The sequence below is a fragment of the Caretta caretta genome, chromosome 10 (assembly GCF_965140235.1).
Source record: "Caretta caretta isolate rCarCar2 chromosome 10, rCarCar1.hap1, whole genome shotgun sequence".
Taxonomy (NCBI): domain Eukaryota; kingdom Metazoa; phylum Chordata; order Testudines; family Cheloniidae; genus Caretta; species Caretta caretta.
In genome coordinates, this window is record NC_134215.1 from 49860778 (window position 1) to 49878478 (window position 17701).

Sequence of the window (17701 nt, forward strand, 5' to 3'; positions counted from 1 at the left end):
ATTAGGCAAAAAAGTACAGTTCATGAATAACACTTCCCAAGAGGGAAAACATAGGAGATTTATATTCTTCTCTTGAAAATTTGCCTGTGTCAAAGTGTTTCTCAACATTCTTAATTAGTTCTACAATAACATTTAGAGTCATTCTGCTGGGGTCAAGACTCTTCCATAATCTTGGTCATTTTAGAATTAGAAATGGTACCACAGGGGAAAAAAAAGTTCTTGCCCTCTGTATTAGTGGAATTTTCTGATCAAACACCTGTGCCCTCAGATTAGGATCTACAAGGGACCAGTCCTTCATAAAGGTCTCGAAATTTTTACTGCTTAGTTTGCCTGATAATCATTTTAATGTTCATATCAGAACCTTCCAGTTCACTGCAGGTAAGATTTCTGATCTGAATAATCTTTGATTTTACCGCTTTCTTCATCAATGCCATCAGTTAGGACTACAATAATGATATATTTTCCCCACCCTATGGTTTCATTATTTGGAGCTGCTCTTTTAATTGCAAAGAAATTCTTTTTAGGAAGTTGTGTTCCAAACAGATTTTTGACTGTGTTGGATTTTTTTTTGCCTCGCTTTCTAATAACTGTGCTTAACCTCTAGTTTCTTTTGTTCTCTGAGTGCTTTGCAAACCTGAATCTGTTTCTATTTAATTGTTAGCATGACAGCAGATTCCCAGCAACGAAGCCAATGGAATGCTTAACAATAATCTCAAACAGGTAACATTGTCTGTTCTATCTGGTTTTTTTTACTAGAACGTTGACATTTCTAAATTTTAATTTTGCTGCTTTTCAGCTAGCAATTAATGTACCTTGATTTTCTGTTATTTTCTATTATGCATATCATTTTGTATTATTTCACTGTCAGAATAATGTAAACTGAGCAACAATTCTGTGATAATTATAAAGAGTATAGTCTTATACTGTTCAAATATGAAGTATATGGATTTCAAGATAGTGATAATTTACTAAAAAGAAAAGGAGTTCTTGTGGCACCTTAGAGACTAACCAATTTATTTGAGCATGAGCTTTTAATTTACTGAGTATCATTTACATTGCATTCTGAGTGTTGTTCTAAATGATTTATAGCACCCTTCATTACGAAGGATTCAAGAGTGTTTTTGAAATTTAAGACACTACAGATGTGATTTTCCACTGCTTTACACTTAGTATAGCCATTTACACCTGGATGAACTGGTTATACACTACCACCATTCTGATTTGATATCAGTTACTGGTACTATATATCAAATCAGAATGGTAGTATTTGGTATCACATGCTCAGGCAAGATACTAGGGAGGAGTGTACAGAGGCAGAGGAACTGAGATGTGGCAGCATACAAAACACAGCCATTTTGGGGTGTGGCAGAGGGGATGAGGAAGAACACAGAAACATGGTTGTTTTCAGTTGTAGGGTATTGGGGACAGCGCACATGTGTGGCCACACCCAGGTGTGGCAGTAGAGATAACACACAGCTATGACTGCACTGAGGCATGGCAGAAGGAAGCATGCAGATGTGGCATGTCAGGCATGACAATGGTGTAGTGTAAAGACATAACTATGCTCAGGTGTGGCGGGGAGGAATGTACAGACATCACTGTGCTGGGGACATGGTAGCATGGCTGTGCAAAGGTGTGTAAGGGGGCAATGAACAGATGTGGCTGTAAGAAGGCATGGCTGAGTGGCATGATGGAATGCTAAAACCATATTATAAAGTTGAACCACAAGGTGGGATTGTGTGTGACATAGCTTACTTGAGCTGGTAGCAGCTGTACCTGGCAGTGCATTAAAGTGTCTGAAAGAGAATACGTCTCTTAGTATCTCCCTGATGGAAGTTCTGTAGTCAGTCCAAATCCGGTACAGAAGCCTGACCTGCTAGTAGCAGGCAGCCTTGCAACCTACTGTGTACAAGGAGTACACATGACACAGGGAATGCAGACATGACAGTTGAAGGCAAGGGCAGAGAGAGCATACAGATGTAGGTCATGGGTGTGCTCAGGCATGGCAATGAGGGAGTGGACAGACATGGCCATGCTCAGGCATTGCAATAGGAAAGGCAAATAGACACGGCTGTGCTCAGGCATGGCAGACTGGAAGCATACAGACATGGCTGTTGTCAGTTGTGGCAATGTGGAGGACACATGTGGCCATGGGATATGGAGAGTGCATTTAAAACAGTATTTTATTGTCACTCTTTTGTGTCCCCACACTACCACACTGGTCCTGTGTGACACTCTGAGACAACTACATTGTACCTAGTGATAATAAACCTTATTATTATTATGCATGAATTAATACAAATACATTTCACTATTTTTTCCCTGCCTTCAGTTTCCTCATGGATGGGGAAAATGGAAGATTCTGTCACTCCTATAGGTGCGAGATCACACCCGAGGCCTAAAAACCCTGTGTACGTAATACACCATTTCTGACTGAGGAGAGCTGCAAGTCATGTCCCCTCCCTGTGCCTCAGTTTCCCCATCTATAAAACAGGGATGGCAATGCTTAGTTCCTTTGTCTATTGCTTTGAAATCTACAGATGAAAAGCACTATTTAAGAGCTAGATATTATTATTATTTAGGCATTGGGCTACAGTGTGTGCGTTGAAGGGAGGGAAGGGCTGAGATGTACCACACAAGTCCCTCTACAGCCCGCACTCCATTCTGGCAATGACAGCAGATCAACCCATTTGTGGTACCTTTTATCTACCCTGCCGCTCTCTATGCCAGGGTTCCTCCCCCCTCTGCCACTCTTCCATCAGAGTCCATTTCCCTTTCTTAACCGCATCTCCGGCATCTTGTCCCCAGTGCTGCCTATCTGCTCCTCCCCTGCTCTGGATTCCTTTTGCCTCCTGCATAAACCCTAACCATCACCCCCGCCCTCCAAGCAGGTACTGGTAGCAACGAACTACGGGCAGACGTAGGGCAGCGCCTTCGCCGGCTCGTACTGAGCACGCGCAAGCGGCTCCGGCATGTTCCGACAAGCCGCGACGGGAGGCCCTTGCTGACTCTGCACCGGCCCCTGGCGGGATGAGATGACATCAGCTCGGCGGGACGGGCGCAGGCGGGACAACGCAGCAAAGAGGAGAATGTAAGTGTGGGTCGCTTATTGCGCTCCGCGGAGTAAAGGGGAGGGGCGACTTGCTAAGCCCCGGGGTAATAACAAGATGGCGGCCGGCCGGCCCGGTTCCTTTGCCGGAGCCTCTCTCCATCAAGGCGGGCGGGGCGCGGGGGATGGGCCTCCCTCCCTCCCTCGCGCTGGCGGCAGCACCTGCGGGGTCCGACAAACAAGGGGTTGCTGACAGCCTGACACCTGGCTCTGCTGCTGGGAGGGTGCGTGGGGCTGCCGCGCATAGGCTGCTGTGGGGCCCCCGTACGCAGGGAGGGGAAGGGAGGCTTTCCCCGAAAGCGGGCCCGCTCTATAAACTCCTCTACCAGTTTTTTCCAGTGAATGCATCCAATGAAGTGAGCTGTAGCTCATGAAAGCTTTTGCCCAAATAAATTTGTTAGTCTCTAAGGTGCCACAAGTACTCCTGTTCTTTTTCCTCTACCAGGGACACTCCCCAAAGCCCCGCTCCCACGCAGCGGTCCCTCGCATGGCTGGAGGCTGGGCTGTGTTGGGGGGCTCCTGAGTGTGGAGGAGAGAGAGCTCTGCTCTGTGCTTGGGACCCCCTTTGCTTAGCACTTACCGTGAAGCGAACTTTGCTCGGTTGTTTGGGCTTCGGAAAAAATACTTTACCCACTTGCGCAAACGGCATCTAAATATCTACCACTGGTGTCAGGTAAACGTGATTAGTCTTGTTCAGAGGGCAGCTGGAACCCAGTTATCGACCAGAAGACTTTAGAGGTGTTAAGCAGGACTGGAGGCTCCAGTCTGGAGCCACCCTGAACTCTTACAGGATCATGTGGGAATTCAGTCTAACCCTCCAAGAACATCTTTAGAACAGCTGCTGTAATTTAGGAGTTGATCCAAGTCCCAGGCTTGTGATCAGCCTAAACTCTGTGGTGGTTCAGTGCACACCAGTTCTGGCATACCGTTACCAGCTGAGGCTTATAGTTAAAGGGGTGCAGTAAATTTAAAATGAATACTTCTGTTTTTTTTCTTACTAGAGTTACAAGGAACACCTGAGATTATTATTCATGAAAGAGAAAGGAGGAAGATTCCTTTATGTATTTGATAGCATTTTATGTATAGTAATTTTCCCTGTTTCTGCCTATGTCTCGTCTTTTTGTTTTTGTGAAAGACCTACACACAGATGAGGGAGAAAGGAGAATTTGATTGTAAAATCTCAAAAACTGGCAGGAGGGACTTGAGCAAGAGTATTATTGGAAACGACTTAAAACTTTAGCTGATTAGGTTCTAAATTGATACTGTCACTTTTTAATAGGTAAGGACAGCAAGAAGAGTTATTGAACAGAATTTCTGTAGCTGTATCTTCATCACTGATTTAGATAATGGCATAGAGAGTAAGCTTATAAAGTTTGCAGACGATACCAAGCTGGGGGGGGGGGGGGGTTGCAAGTGCTTTGGAGGATAAGATTAAAATTCAAAATGGTCTGGACAAACTGGAGAAATGGTCTGAAGTAAATAGGATGAAATTCAATAAGGACAAATGCAAAGTATTCTATTTAGGAAGGAACAGTCAGTTGCACACATACAAAATGGGAAATGACTGCCTAGGAAGGAGTACTGCAGAAAGGGATCTGGGGGTCATACTAGATCACAAGCTAAATATTAGTCAACAGTGTAACGCTGTTGCAAAAAAAAAAAGCAAACATCATTCTGGGATGTATTAGCAGGAATATTATAAGCAAGACGTGAGAAGTAATTCTTCTGCTCTACTCTGCGCTGATTAGGCCTCAACTGGAGTATTCTGTCCAGTTCTGGGCGCCACATTTCAGGAAGGATGTGGACAAATTGGAGAGAGTCCAGAGAAGAGCAATAAAAATGATTAAAGGTTTAGAAAACATGACCTATGAGGGAAGATTGAAAAATTTTGGTTTGTTTAGTCTGGAGAAGAGAAGATTGAGAGGGGACATGATAACAGTTTTCAAGTATATAAAAGGTTGTTACAAGGAAGAGGGAGAAAAATTGTTCTTCTTAATCTCTGAGGATAGGACAAGAAACAATGGGCTTAAATTGCAGCAAGGGCGTTTTAGGTTGAACATTAGGAAAAACTTCCTAACTTTCAGGGTGGTTAAGCACTGGAATAAATTGCCTAGGGGGGTTGTGGAATCTCCATCATTGGGGATTTTTAAGAGCAGGTTGGACAAACACCTGTCAGGGATGGTCTGGTAATACTTAATCCTGCCTTGAGTGCAGGGGACTGGACTAGATGACCTCTTGAGGTCCCTTCCAGTTCTATGATTCTGTGAAACGGGCAGTACAGCATAATAGATACTGATGTACATGGCAGTGATTGGAAACGGCTGTTACAGGTTCTTGATATCAGGGTCTCTTGTCCTCAAGTGATTGCCAAAATTCAAAGCGACACAGTATTGTAAAATTTCCGAAGGCCCAAATTTCATCTAATTTAAATGTTTTTAATTTGATATGGGGGATGGGGTGAGGGGATTATCTTCAGCCTAACTTACTTTAAGGTGTAAAGGCATTTTCTGAATACTTACAGTGTTGAGGGTTCCTTCCCCTTCTTCATCCCTTGTTTTGCCATATTTTTTATTTCTCTGTGTTGCTCCATGTTATTGTGGGTATCATGCTTGTGACATGTGCTGATCTTTTAAATAATGTTGATGCACAAGCACATTTTATTTTGACAAATCAAGTGTTTGTTTTTTTAAACAAAAACAATCATGCTAATTTCACTTATCCTCAAACAGAGGCAGATTGTTTCAGTGTTTTCCAAATCACAAAAATAAAATCAGCACAGGGGAAAAAAACCCTAGATTTTTTTTTAAAAAGAATGTATTTCAGATAATGGAGAGTAAAATGAAAGAAAGAATCTAGCAGTTACCTGATGGTTATTTTAAAAGCCTACATGACTTGCCCATGTTTTAAATATCTGTTTGAGTATACAGTGTATACACTGAAACTTATACAAACATAACATGGGGTTCAAGATGTGGAAAGTTTGACGTACCAGTCAGAAAGCAGGGGAATGGCACAACTGTAGCTTAAAAAAAGGTACAGTACTGCCATTTAACAGTGATGCATAGGAATTGTTGCACTGGGTCAGACGCAAGGCCCCTAATTTAGAATCCTGTCTCTAACAGTGGTCAGTACCAGATGCTTCAGAGGAGGTGCTTGTCAAAGAGACAGTTTTGAAAATTTAACATTTTATCTGTTCACATCATAGAGGGAGTCATTATCATATGACTACATAGATGAAATACATTTACAACTTTTAAATATCATGACAATAAAAACCTAAAATTGGATTTTGTCATAATCTGCCAAAGATTCTTCGCAATGTAAACAGTGAAAGCACATGTAGATTTACTGTGAAGCTGGCTTTAAGAAATATTTAATAAAACCTCATTTATTAAAAGATAATGTGTGTACCAGACTAAAGCAAGTAAAGAAATTCAGTGAAGCCCTTTTAAATAAATGCTTTATAAAGACCACTGGTGTAAATCATTCACTTTAGTGGGACAGCAAGAATGAAAGAGCCCTGCAGGATCATGCCATAAAGGAATAATATGCTATTTTCCAAAACTGTGGAATACACAAAGGGCATACCCTTCTTAGAAGTGTAACCAAAAGAAAAAACAAAAAACTGATGTAGACTAGTTTGAAATTGCTGTTTTATTTGTAACCTAGATCTCTTTATTTCAATTGAGATGCCTCTAATGAGGCAGATGGGAAGTCCTGGACCAAAATATTACCTCTTCTAAAAAGGTTTTAGATTTCCATCATTTGTATTTTCCTGTTATATTAGGAACATATTTCCCAATACAGTTGATTTGAATCAATTTACATATACTTTATGGCATTACTAATATATCTGCATGGAGATTTAAACTTTGCTATGGATTCCCTCTGTTAACCCTTTGGTTTTTCTGCCAGATGTTAAGCTATCTTTTAATAAAAAATCCTTTTAAACGTTTGATAAGGCATTTAGATGATAGTTGTACCTATAGATTTAAACTGGCATGCATGATGTAAATGCTATTTCATTTTCTAACTCTTCCAAAGATGATGAAATATTTATGTGTAGCATTAAAGTTAGAACATAGTTTTTTAAATATATATATGGCACAAAATAAAGTTAATGACTAGTTACATTTATTTTAACACAGGTATGAAAACTCCATGGGGTCAGCCAAAAATGTGATAAGTGAGACTGTTGATGTAGCAGAGAGTTATAACATGATGGTAAGTCACTCATGCAGTTCAACAGTGTTTTAAGATTTTTCTTGACCAAAAATAAATATTGTAGTTTGTTTGCAACTCTCAGCCCTTCTTCCCCCCACCCCGGCCTTAAATCAGTGGAAGTGCTCCTGGTGAGGATGCGCACCTCTGACAAAAGGAGGGTAGTGTGGGTGTCAACCACCACAGTAATTATTGCAGTGGCTGTAAGTTGACCTAACATAGGTCTACTTAAGTTTATAGTGTAGATATGTCCTGAGTGCGGAAAGGGAAAGAGGTCCCTTAGTACTGTATCAAGCAGCCATTTCTCTATTATGTTCTGAGTGGTGATAGCAAAACAGCACATGGAGAATAGGAGCAGAATGTACAGAGACAGGAGCACAGGTGATAGTGGGTAGAAACAGAGGAGACAGATGGGCTGCAGAGGGAGGAGAGGGATAGTTTTTTGTTTGTTTTTTAATAGCCACTACAGCACCCTCCCCTATTGAACCTGGAATTGAAACCAGAATTCTTGAATCTCAGCATTCCTTTCCTGGAGCAAATAGATGTGAAACCTGCTAGTGTAGGGGTTCCCAAACTTGGTTCACGGCTTGTTCAGGGTAAGCCCCTGGCGGGCTGCAAGACGCTTTGTTTATCAGAGCGTCCGCAGGTTCACGGCCTGTCAGGGGCTTAGCCTGAGCATGCCGTGAATCAAATTTGGGAACCCCTGCTCTACTGGCTAGCCTTCATAAAGACTAACAGACTACTATTATCAATTACTCAGCTCACATTGTAGAAGTCTGGGCTGTGGATTAAAGGTGTGAACACTGCTGATGACCCACATAGGGAGTCAATATGATTCCACATGGTGGATTTTTTTTTTAGTTTGCTTTTTAAAAAAAATTAGGAAATGACATTTAAAAAATCTACAGTAAAGGAACATTCAGGTTGCAAAGTCAAGAACTCAAAAGTCAGTAAATGCCAGAATTAAGATTGCCATACAATTTGAATTTGGAAGGTGTACAGTGAATGCAGTTGGGGACTGCAGGTAGAAAAAATATAGTGTCACTTGGCTGAAAATTCTATCCCTACTTCTGCCAGAGTTCTTATGCAATGCTTGGCAAATCACTTTAACCAAATTTTTTATAAGTTGCCATTAATTTTCTAAGTTTCCTAATTTTCTAGTTGCTGAACTTGAGACACCTGGGACAAGACTTGCAGAAGTGCTGAGTGCTCACAACTGCAATTTGAAGTTGACTAGAGCTGTGCTTTGAACTTACTGTAAAAAGTGCCATACAAATGCTAAGTACAGCGAAAAATCAGGCCCTGGGCGTCTCAATTTCAGCACCCAAAATTAGTGGATGTTTTTAGTGTTGTAGCTGTGTTGGTCTCAGGATATTAGAGAGACAAGATGTGTGAGGTAATATCTTTTATTGGACCAACTTCAGCTGGTGAAAAAAAAAAAGCTTTTGAGTTTACCCACCGCTCTTCCTCAGGTTTGGGAGAGATAGGTGGCAGTTAACACCTCTGCCACCATAAGATAAAGGAGAGTTAGTGGGTTATAGATGGTTAGACAATGATGGGCCTAATAAAGACACTGAATTTAAGGTTCATTATAACAAAGTTATGAATTTAAGCTCCGAGGCTTATTTTTTTTAAGGCGTTGTGCAGGTTTCCTTTAAGTTTTTGTGAGTTTTGACCTGAATGTCTCTGTCCCTCTATTCTCCATCTGTAAAGTGGGGCTAATAATGCCACCTTGTGATAATGGTGTGAAGACAGATCCATTCATGTCTGTGACCCCTCAGGTACTTTGTTGAGCGCACCATAGAAAAGCCCATGAGAAATTTAGTGATTCATATATTCAGTTCAGGGTTTGGCTGATGTGTGATAAATTAGGCCTTGGGCTCTGCATTGTATGAAGAGGATAAGAAGAAATATGGAATAGCTGCCCATTCAGTGAACACCATTCCTGCTTTGCCTTGAATGAAGCAGGGGTCTTCTGAAAAATACAGTATGTGATCACGTAATTAAAGTCTTTATCTGAATGTATACTCACAAGGGGGCTAGATCAAGGTTGCTCAGGAAACCTTAAGTTTGACATTTCCTAACTTTTTTGAATGCTTGACTTTGTAACCTTAAAATTCTTTTAATATATTTTTTTATTTAATTTTACATATATATTAGAAGCATTTTTAAGAGTATCAAACTAAATCACAAAATGTTAGTAGTTACACTTGAGTCTTAGTAAGATTTTGCCTGCCTTGTCACAAATTATGTCGTTGTTTGGTTTGTACTGTAATTGTGCAGAGTTTTAGGGTATGTCCACACTGGCAGAGTTCAGCGCTGGCAGTTACAGCGTTGCTCAGAGAGCGCTGAAGGGAAACCACTGTTATGTGTTCACACTGTCAGCTGCCTGCACAATAGCGTGTTCACACTTGTGGCACTTGCAGTGGTATTCGGAGTGATGCACTCTGCTCAGCTATCCCACCAGAGCATCTCTTCCTCTTTTGCTGCTAAGAGTTGTGGGAAGGCGGAGGGGGTCGTGGGGCATCCTGGGTCCTGTCCCAATGCTCCGTGATGCATTGCTTCGCGTCCCAACCATCCCTGTGCTTCTGTCCGCATTTGGCGCCATCTTTCAACGGTTTGTGTACTGTACGCTCTGCTCTGCCTCTTTGGTCTGCAGGAATGGATCCCACACTATGGACCAATATGCTGCTCGCTCTCACTAACACATCACAAGTGGCAGTGGAGTTATTTCTTAAACTACAAAGGCAAGAGCAGTTCGACATTGATCTTGCCACGCGTAATAGATACGGCATGAGATTGCTTGTGGCATTCACGGAGGTGCTGGCCACAGTGGAACGCCACTTTTGGGCTTGGGAAACAAGCACTGAGTGGTGGGATCACATTGTCATGCACGTCTGGGATGACGAGCAGTGGCTGCAGAACTTTTGGATGAGGAAAGCCACATTCATGGGACTGTGTGATGAGCTCTCCTCAGCCCTGCGGTGCAAGGACATAAGAATGAGAGCTGCCCTGCCATTGGAGAAGTGCATGGTGATTGCACTGTGGAAGCTGGCTACTCCAGACTGCTACCGATCGGTTGCTAACCAGTTTGGGTGGGAAAGTTGACCGTTGGACTTGTGTTGACAGACATGTGCAGGGCCATTAATTGCATCCTGCTCCGAAAGACTGTGACTCTGGGCAACTTGTGTGATATTGTGGATGGCTTTGCACAGATGGGCTTCCCTAACTGTGGAGGGGCGATAGATGTACATGTATTCCAATTCTGACACCAGACCACCTAGCCACAGAGTACATTAATTGGAAGGGGTATTTCTTCATCAGTCTCCTGGCGCTTGTGGATCACCGTGGGCGTTTCACGGACATTAACGCCGGCTGGTCTGGAAAGGTACATGACGCACGCATCTTTTGGAACACTGACTGGTTCAGGAAGCTGCAGGCAGGGACTTTCTTCCCAGACCAGATCACTGTAGGGGAAGTTGAAATGCCCACTGTGATCCTGGGAGACCCTGCCTTCCCCTTAGTGCCATGGTTTATGAAGCCATACATGGGGCACCTTGACAGCAGCAAGGATGGTTCAACAACAGTCTGAGAAAGTGCAAGAATGACTGTTGAGTGTGCTTCTGGCCATTTAAAGGCCTGCTGGCATTGCCTATATGGTAGGCTGGACCTGGCTGATGACAATATTCCTGTGCGTATAGCCGCGTGCTGTATGCTCCATAATATTTGTGAAAAGAAGGGTGAAAGCTTCACTCAGGGCTGGAGTGCGGAGGTAAGCGCCTGGAGGCTGAATTTGAACAGCCAGAGACAAAGGTTATTAGAGGGGCACAACACAGGGCCATAAGGATCAGGGATGCTTTGAGGCAGCAATTTGAAGCTGAAAACCTGTAATATTTGTTGCTATGCTTGGGAGTGCAGTGCTTGTAATGCTAGGAGGTGATTGTGATTGGTGCAGACGATGCACTATGAAGGTTTAAGAAAATAGCCTGTTGCTTTGCATGGCTCTGTTTGCTTTCAATTAATGGAATGAAGATTGCTTTCAAACCAACTGAATTCTTTTATTAAAAAACAACGACCGGAGGAGGGAGAGAGACATAAAGACACATCAACACTGAGGGGGATGGGGGAAGGGAGGGTCCCAGGAGGAGGTGGGGGCCCGGGACGGTTAAAGATTTGTGTATGTCCAGGTATCATACCTAGCCTTCTCCTTTGGAGTACAGTGCAGCGGGTACTGTACTTCAGCAGGGCTAAACTGCAGAGGGACGGGTGTTGAGTGCAGTGAGTACTGGGAGTCCGCAGCGCTGGACTGTGACGGGGGAGGAGTGGAATGTAGCGGATACAGACTGGAGCCAGGAGGTTGATAAGAATGTGCTGGTGGTGTCTGGGGGGGGTGCATGGGAAAGAGTTTTGCGACAGCAGGTGCAGGGGCGGGTGGGCACAGAGCTGCTCGGTTTGCAGTGCTCATAGCACCTGGAGCGTGTCCGGTTGGCCCTCCATAACGTTTAAGAGCCGCTCCATGGCTTTGTTCTGGCGTGCCATGTTCTCCTTTTGGTCGCTCTTCTCGCTGTCCCGCCACTTCTTCAATTCTTGTTTTTCTGCCGCGGGGTGCATCATCACATCACGCAGAAAGTCCTCTTCAGTTTTTCATGGCTGCTTTCTAATTCTGCGCAGCCGTTCAGCCAGCGATAACAAAGAGCGAGGCTGGGCTCCCAAGGTCATATCTGTAAAGCCAAAATGCAACATTTTACAGAAGCGGTATTGTTTGCAACACACAGACCACTGATTCAGTGATTTAAAACACAGCCACTATTCACATACCTATTAGGGTATGTCTACACTACGAAATTAAGTCGAATTTATAGAAGTCGGTTTTTTAGAAATCGGTTTTATATATTCGAGTGTGTGTGTCCCCACAGAAAATGCTCTAAGTGCATTAAGTGCATTAACTCGGCGGAGCTCTTCCACAGTACCGAGGCAAGCGTCGACTTCCGGAGCGTTGCACTGTGGGTAGCTATCCCACAGTTCCCGCAGTCTCCGCTGCCCATTGGAATTCTGGGTTGAGATCCCAATGCCTGATGGGGCTAAAACATTGTCGCGGGTGGTTCTGGGTACATATCGTCAGCCCCCCGTTCCCTCCCTCCCCCCCCCGTGAAAGCAAGGGCAGACAATCATTTCGCGCCTTTTTTCCTGAGTTACCTGTGCAGACGCCATACCACGGCAAGCATGGAGCCCGCTCAGCTCACTTTGGCAATTAGGAGCACATTAACCACCACACGCATTATTCAGCAGTATATGCAGCACCAGAACATGGCAACGCGATACCGGGCGAGGAGGCGACGTCAGCGCGGTCCCGTGAGTGATCAGGACATGGACACAGATTTCTCTGAAAGCATGGGCCCTGACAATGCATGCATCATGGTGCTAATGGGGCAGGTTCATGCTGTGGAACGCCGATTCTGTGCTCGGGAAACAAGCACAGAGTGGTGGGACCGCATAGTGTTGCAGGTCTGGGACGATTCCCAGTGGCTGCGAAACTTTCGCATGCGTAGGGGCACTTTCATGGAACTTTGTGACTTGCTTTCCCCTGCCCTGAAGCGCATGAATACCAAGATGAGAGCAGCCCTCACAGTTGAGAAGCGAGTGGCGATAGCCCTGTGGAAGCTTGCAACGCCAGACAGCTACCGGTCAGTTGGGAATCAATTTGGAGTGGGCAAATCTACTGTGGGGGCTGCTGTGATGCAAGTAGCCCACGCAATCAAAGATCTGCTGATATCAAGGGTAGTGACCCTGGGAAATGTGCAGGTCATAGTGGATGGCTTTGCTGCAATGGGATTCCCTAACTGTGGTGGGGCTATAGACGGAACCCATATCCCTATATTGGCACCGGAGCACCAAGCCGCCGAGTACATAAACCGCAAGGGGTACTTTTCGATAGTGCTGCAAGCTCTGGTGGATCACAAGGGACGTTTCACCAACATCAACGTGGGATGGCCGGGAAAGGTGCATGATGCTCGCATCTTCAGGAACTCTGGTCTGTTTCAAAAGCTGCAGGAAGGGACTTTATTCCCAGACCAGAAAATAACTGTTGGGGATGTTGAAATGCCTATATGTATCCTTGGGGACCCAGCCTACCCCTTAATGCCATGGCTCATGAAGCCATACACAGGCAGCCTGGACAGTGGTCAGGAGCTGTTCAACTACAGGCTGAGCAAGTGCAGAATGGTGGTAGAATGTGCATTTGGATGTTTAAAGGCGCGCTGGCGCAGTTTACTGACTCGCTTAGACCTCAGCGAAACCAATATTCCCACTGTTATTACTGCTTGCTGTGTGCTCCACAATATCTGTGAGAGTAAGGGGGAGACGTTTATGGCGGGGTGGGAGGTTGAGGCAAATCGCCTAGCTGCTGGTTACGCGCAGCCAGACACCAGGGCGGTTAGAAGAGCACAGGAGGGCGCGGTACGCATCAGAGAAGCTTTGAAAACCAGTTTCATGACTGGCCAGGCTACGGTGTGAAAGTTCTGTTTGTTTCTCCTTGATGAACCCCCCCGCCCCTTGGTTCACTCTACTTCCCTGTAAGCTAACCACCCTCCCCTTCTCCCTTTAATCATTGCTTGCAGAGCCAATAAAGTCATTGCTGCTTCACAGTCATGCATTCGTTATTCATTCATCACACAAATAGGGGGATGACTACCAAGGTATCCCAGGAGGGGTTGTGGAGGAGGGAAGGAAAATGCCACACAGCACTTTAAAAGTTTACAACTTTAAAATTTATTGAATGACAGCCTTCTTTTTTTTGGGCAATCCTCTGTGGTGGAGTGGCTGGTTGGCCGGAGGCCCCCCCACCGCGTTCTTGGGCGTCTGGGTGTGGAGGCTGTGGAACTTGGGGAGGAGGGCGGTTGGTTACAGAGGGGCTGCAGTGGCAGTCTGTGCTCCAGCTGCCTTTGCTGCAGCTCAACCATACACTGGAGCATACTGGTTTGGTCCTGCAGCAGCCTCAGCATTGAATCCTGCCTCCTCTCATCACGCTGCCGCCACCTTTGAGCTTCAGCCCTGTCTTCAGCCCGCCACTTACTCTCTTCAGCCCGCCACCTCTCCTCCCGGTCATTTTGTGCTTTCCTGCACTCTGACATTATTTGCCTCCACGCATTCGTCTGTGCTCTGTCAGTGTGGGAGGACAGCATGAGCTCGGAGAACATTTCATCGCGAGTGCGTTTTTTTTTCTTTCTAAGCTTCACTAGCCTCTGGGAAGGAGAAGATCCTGTGATCATTGAAACACATGCAGCTGGTGGAGAAAAAAAAAGGGACAGCGGTATTTAAAAAGACACATTTTATAAAACAGTCGCTACACTCTTTCAGGGTAAACCTTGCTGTTAACATTACATACATAGCACATGTGCTTTCGTTACAAGGTCGCATTTTGCCTCCTCCCACCGCGTGAACGGATTTTGGTTGAATGCCAGCAAACATACACTGCAATGCTTTGTTCTACAGTGATTCCCGAGTACGTGTTACTGGCCTGGAGTGGTAAAGTGTCCTACCATGAAGGACGAAATAAGGCTGCCCTCCCCAGAAACCTTTTGCAAAGGCAGAACCGCAAATGCCAGGGCAAAGTAATCCTTTCACATGCTTGCTTTTAAACCATGTATAGCATTTTAAAAGGTACACTCACCAGAGGTCCCTTCTCCGCCTGCTGAGTCCAGGAGGCAGCCTTGGGTGGGTTCGGGGGGTACTGGCTCCAGGTCTAGGGTGAGAAACAGTTCCTGGCTGTCGGGAAAACCGGTTTCTCCGCTTGCTTGCTGTGAGCTATCTACAACCTCCTCATCATCATCTTCTTCGTCCCCAAAACCTACTTCCGTATTGCCTCCATCTCCATTGAAGGAGTCAAACAACACGGCTGGGGTAGTGGTGGCTGAACCCCCTAAAATGGCATGCAGCTCATCATAGAAGCGGCATGTTTGGGGCTCTGACCCAGAGCGGCTGTTCGCCTCTCTGGTTTTCTGGTAGGCTTGCCTCAGCTCCTTCAGTTTCACGCGGCACTGCTTCGGGTCCCTGTTATGGCCTCTGTCCTTCATGCCCTGGGAGATTTTCAGAAAGGTTTTGGCATTTCGAAAACTGGAACGGAGTTCTGATAGCACGGATTCCTCTCCCCAAACAGCGATCAGATCCCGTACCTCCCGTTCGGTCCATGCTGGAGCTCTTTTGCGATTCTGGGACTCCATCATGGTCACCTGTGCTGATGAGCTCTGCATGGTCACCTACAGCTTGCCACGCTGGCCAAACAGGAAATGAGATTCAAAAGTTCGCGGTTCTTTTCCTGTCTACCTGGCCAGTGCATCTGAGTTGAGAGTGCTGTCCAGAGCGGTCATAATGGAGCACTCTGGGATAGCTCCCGGAGGCCAATACCATCGAATTGTGTCCACAGTACCCCAAATTCGAGCCGGCAACGTCGATTTAAGCGCTAATCCACTTGTCAGGGGTGGAGTAAGGAAATCGATTTTAAGAGCCCTTTAAGTCGAAATAAAGGGCTTCATTGTGTGGACGGGTGCAGGTTTAAATCGATTTAACGCTGCTAAATTCGACCTAAAGTCCTAGTGTAGACCAGGGCTAACTGACTGACCCCAGGCAAGCACACATGAGCCCCAAGACCCCCAAAATAGTGAGTAACTGCAGGGGTAGGGGAAATCAGTGTTCCAGGACCGTACTGTACACTGGGCGCGTGGCTCTTAGGGAGAGCCAGCACAGTAAGGGGGGGCCTGATAATCATGCCTGCCCCACATTTTCCACAGGCTGTGTTAATTATGGAAGATATCTTGCCGCTGAGGGTGAGCAGGGAATCAAGGGAGGGTCTTCTCCAAGACTGCGGCTTCCACCCTGGCCCTTACGCAGCTTACCTGTGTGCTGCAATGCTCACCCCCTCCCCTCCCTGTGATGGCACAGTGGCATGGGAAAGTTGCCGTTAATGGGGCAAGAAACAAAGCAGCTCTGCCAAAGAACTCGCAGCAGTGGATTGTCCAGTATCTCCATGAGACTTTCCTGTAGATCTCTGAGGGAGATTCCCATGAAGTGAGGGAGTCAATCAACACCTTGTTCTGCTGCTCAGCCTAGGCATGTGGTGGTACGCGCATCATACAGAGACAAGCCTGATTTCTGCAACTCTCCTGCCCCCAACAACTCACTTCAGTGATTCCCAAAATCAAAGCCACTTGCCAGGGGTCTTTTCTCCTGTTTCCGCTTCGCCAAGCTCCGACAGCTGTGACTGGCTAGGGTCTTCCGAGGCAGAGAAGAGCTCCTGGCTGCATGCATCTCTGACTTCAGAGTTGTCCTCTGCCTCTAAGTCACCCTCCACATCCTCCTCCCAGATTTCCTCCTCCTGGCTCGGTCCACTCTCGACTGGCATGCGAGTCACCGAAGTATCCACAATGGCCTTCTCATTGGAGATGAGGTCACCACCGAGTATCATGTCCAGCTCTTTGTAGAACTGGCAGCTCGTGGGTGCAGCAGCGGTTTGCCTCCCATGTCTGTGGTAGGCGTTCCACAGCTCCTTCACTTTGACCCTGCAATGCAGTGTGTCTCAATTATGGCCCCTTTCTGTCATGCATCGTGAACTCTGTCCGTAGGTATTATAATTCCTACAGCTGGAACTAGACAACCTCCTCTCCCCAAATGCTGATGAGGTCCAGCAGCTTGGCATTGCTCCAAGCAGGGAATCGCCTGGTGTGTGGAGCAGGCATGGTCACTTGGAAAGATGCGCTGAGACCACTGCATGCGTCACCAAGCAAACAGGAAGGGGACTTTCAAAATTCCCAAGGAATTTAAGGGGTGGGGCTCATGGTTAGTCACCTGAGGGCTGGGCAGTTGAGTTCAAACCGATGACCAGAGAGGCGAGAACAGTCATTGTGGGACACCTCCTGGAGGCCAATCACAGTGCTGTAACTGACCAGTGTGTCTACACTGACACCGCGGCACTGTAGCCCCAGTGCAGAAAGCTGTACGCCTCTCATCAGGGTGTTTTTTTTTTTTTTACAGCGTTGCAACTGCAGTTTCTGTGCACTAAGTAGCTTGGTAGTGTGTACCACTCGGGAGTTACAACGCAGAAAGCTGCTGTACTGCACAGCAACTTGCCAGTGTAGATAAGGCCTTAGTATGTAACCATAATACAGGTGTGTGTTGCCAGTGTCAACATTTTCAGTGCTTAGAGGGACTTGCCAATGATAAGGAGTTGCCTGAACAAAGACCTGGTTAGCAACAACTAATTTATAACACCTTCCGACCTTATTAACAGTTGGCTTTAAGTGATCTCTGGGTTGGAAAGCTAATGCTGAACAAGTTGGCAATTCCTGGACAAGTTGGTTAGTTACATGAAGATCTGTT

At 45.7% G+C, this 17701-nt stretch overlaps 1 protein-coding gene across 8 annotated transcripts in view; it reads left to right on the forward strand.

Annotated features, from left to right (window-relative positions):
• Positions 1-2926: 2926 nt before the first annotated feature.
• The window catches only part of SCAPER (S-phase cyclin A associated protein in the ER), a 369412-nt gene continuing 354637 nt past the window's right edge, over positions 2927-17701 (forward strand). For 3 of the 8 annotated variants that reach the window (XM_075132981.1, XM_075132982.1, XM_075132983.1), the window contains exons 1-2: positions 2927-3091; positions 7258-7333. In XM_075132981.1, the coding sequence (XP_074989082.1) occupies positions 3036-3091; positions 7258-7333 (132 nt within the window). In that variant the 5' untranslated portion in view covers positions 2927-3035. The remainder of the gene's footprint in view (positions 3092-7257; positions 7334-17701) is intronic. The other 5 variants (XM_075132979.1, XM_048867925.2, XM_075132980.1 and 2 more) reach the window with 3 other exon arrangements.